At 58.5% G+C, this 1,979-nt stretch overlaps 1 protein-coding gene across 1 annotated transcript in view; it reads left to right on the top strand.

Moving 5' to 3' along the window:
• The first annotated feature begins 1,433 nt into the window (after positions 1-1,433).
• The window catches only part of STK32B (serine/threonine kinase 32B), a 17,727-nt gene continuing 17,181 nt past the window's right edge, over positions 1,434-1,979 (top strand). Inside the window, exon 1 of the mRNA XM_014538285.1 lies at positions 1,434-1,492. Within this exon, the coding sequence (XP_014393771.1) occupies positions 1,434-1,492 (59 nt within the window). The remainder of the gene's footprint in view (positions 1,493-1,979) is intronic.

The following is a 1,979-nucleotide window of genomic DNA, read 5'->3' as shown; positions in this document are numbered from 1 at the left end:
AGGAGGAGGCTGAGAGTGAGGAGGAGGCTGAGCCGGCCAGTGTGGCTCAGTGGTTGAGCACCGACCTATGAACCAGGAGGGCACAGTTCGGTTCCCAGGTGGGGCACCCCGACATCGTCCGTGTCATTACAGACAGCCTCCGTGTGCTTGCGGGCGGAGTTACTCTTTGATAATCTGGGAACTACGGCTTTTCACGTGAAGGAAGCTGTCATTGGTCGCAGAAGGTTTGACAGTTACTGTCAGTGAGTGGGTGGGGCTTGCAGTCCTGAAACCGGTGGTTTGACCTTGAGCCTTGCAAGTGGGTGCACGTGGGGGACGGGGATCCGGGTGGAGGTGTCAGCGGAGCCCTCAGGGGCCATGCGGCTCCTGCACTGTCCTCCGTCCGCTCTCGCCGTGTCCCTGGGTGTCGCCCAAGAGGCTCTCCTCCACCGACCTCTGCTCAGGCCCCCCCGGTCCTGCTGCCACGGGGCCTGCACTGCCGCCTCTGCAAGCCCACGCGTGGCCAGGACCTCAGTCAGGTGAGCCACGGTCCAGCCTCCTCACACCGGCTCGGCCCACGTGGTGCCTGACCCCCGGGCTGCCTCCAGCAGGAATCCTGAGGGGCCGGCTGAGCCAGCATCCCCCCCACCCTGATGTTTCCACGTGGTAATTTCCCACCCCCCGCCCCCAGGCACCCCCCTGCTCCTGGCTGCAGGCCCCACTGTGCATGTCGGACGTGGAGTGAGCCTGTTCTGCACCCACCCCTTTCCCGTGTCCGTGGTCCTGGGTAAGGGCTGTCTTTCCCGTGGTAACTGCATCCAGCCCTGGTTTTCTTCGACGGCGTCTGCTAGTGATGGGCCCCGTGCTCGGCACCAAGGCCCCACCCTCACCAAGCAGACCTTGAGGTGGCGGCCTCTGTGCTATGGTGACACAGAGCAGAACTTTCCGGAAGCTCCCAGCCTGGATGTTCTGCATGCGGTTCACGGTGTCGCCCTGAAAAGGCACCAGCAGGCTGTCTCCCTAAAGGGCCAAAAAGAAACATGTTAGGCTTTTAGGGCCACATGAGTCTCTGTTGTCCATTCCTGTTCGTTTCTGCTGCGTGTGTGTGTGTGTGTGTGTGTGTGTGTGTGTGTGTGTGTGTTTTGTTTTGTTTTTACAACCCTTTAAGGATGCAGAAGTCCTTCTCACTCACAGACTCACAAAAACCAGCTGAGGATAGCGTGGCTGTCTCCGACGGGGACAAGTTGCTGGCTCGCCCAGAGCCCCGGTTCCCACGTCTGTGGGTGGAGATGTGACAGGTGGGAGCCCTTCCTGTTCTTTTCTGCTGTGTGTGTGTGTGTGTGTGTGTGTGTGTGTGTGTGTGTGTGTGTGTGTTTTGTTTTGTTTTTACAACCCTTTAAGGATGCAAAAGTCCTTCTCACTCACAGACGTACAAAACCCAGCCAAGGGCTAGCATGGCCGTCTCCTACGTGGACAAGTTGCTGGCCCGCCCAGAGCCCCGGTTCCCACGTCTGTGGGTGGAGATGTGACAGGTGGGAGGTCTGTCCCTGGCCAGCGGGGAGGGCTCATTAGACCCGAAGGGGAAGTGTCCACACCCACTGGCAGGACTCGTGCTCAGTGAGCAGTCACTGGGGGAGGTGAGAGGCCAGACATTTCAGAGTTTTCCGGTCCTGGCCAGTTGCTCTGATGGGGAAAATGAGACATTTTGGGGGCTAGCAATCTTGAATCTGTGCAGTAACCTAATGCACATTCTCAATAGCCCCTTTCTCCACAATCTGGTCTTGCAAGACCTGTTTACCTAAGTGCTCCTCCCATTTTACAGAGGCCGTAAGCCCTGAACCACCTCCAGAGGGGTTATCAGCGCTGGCGCCAGGCCAGGCCTTTAGGTGAGGTCTCACGGCCCCCACCCCAATACACGGGGCTTTTTGCAAAGCCCACAAAAGGTCCGGAAGTCCCATCCCATATTTGGGGGACAAAGAAACCAAAGGGTATAAAGGGAA

The sequence above is a fragment of the Myotis brandtii genome, unplaced genomic scaffold, assembly GCF_000412655.1.
Source record: "Myotis brandtii unplaced genomic scaffold, ASM41265v1 scaffold188, whole genome shotgun sequence".
Lineage (NCBI taxonomy): Eukaryota > Metazoa > Chordata > Mammalia > Chiroptera > Vespertilionidae > Myotis > Myotis brandtii.
This window is presented reverse-complemented; position numbering and strand designations above follow the sequence as displayed.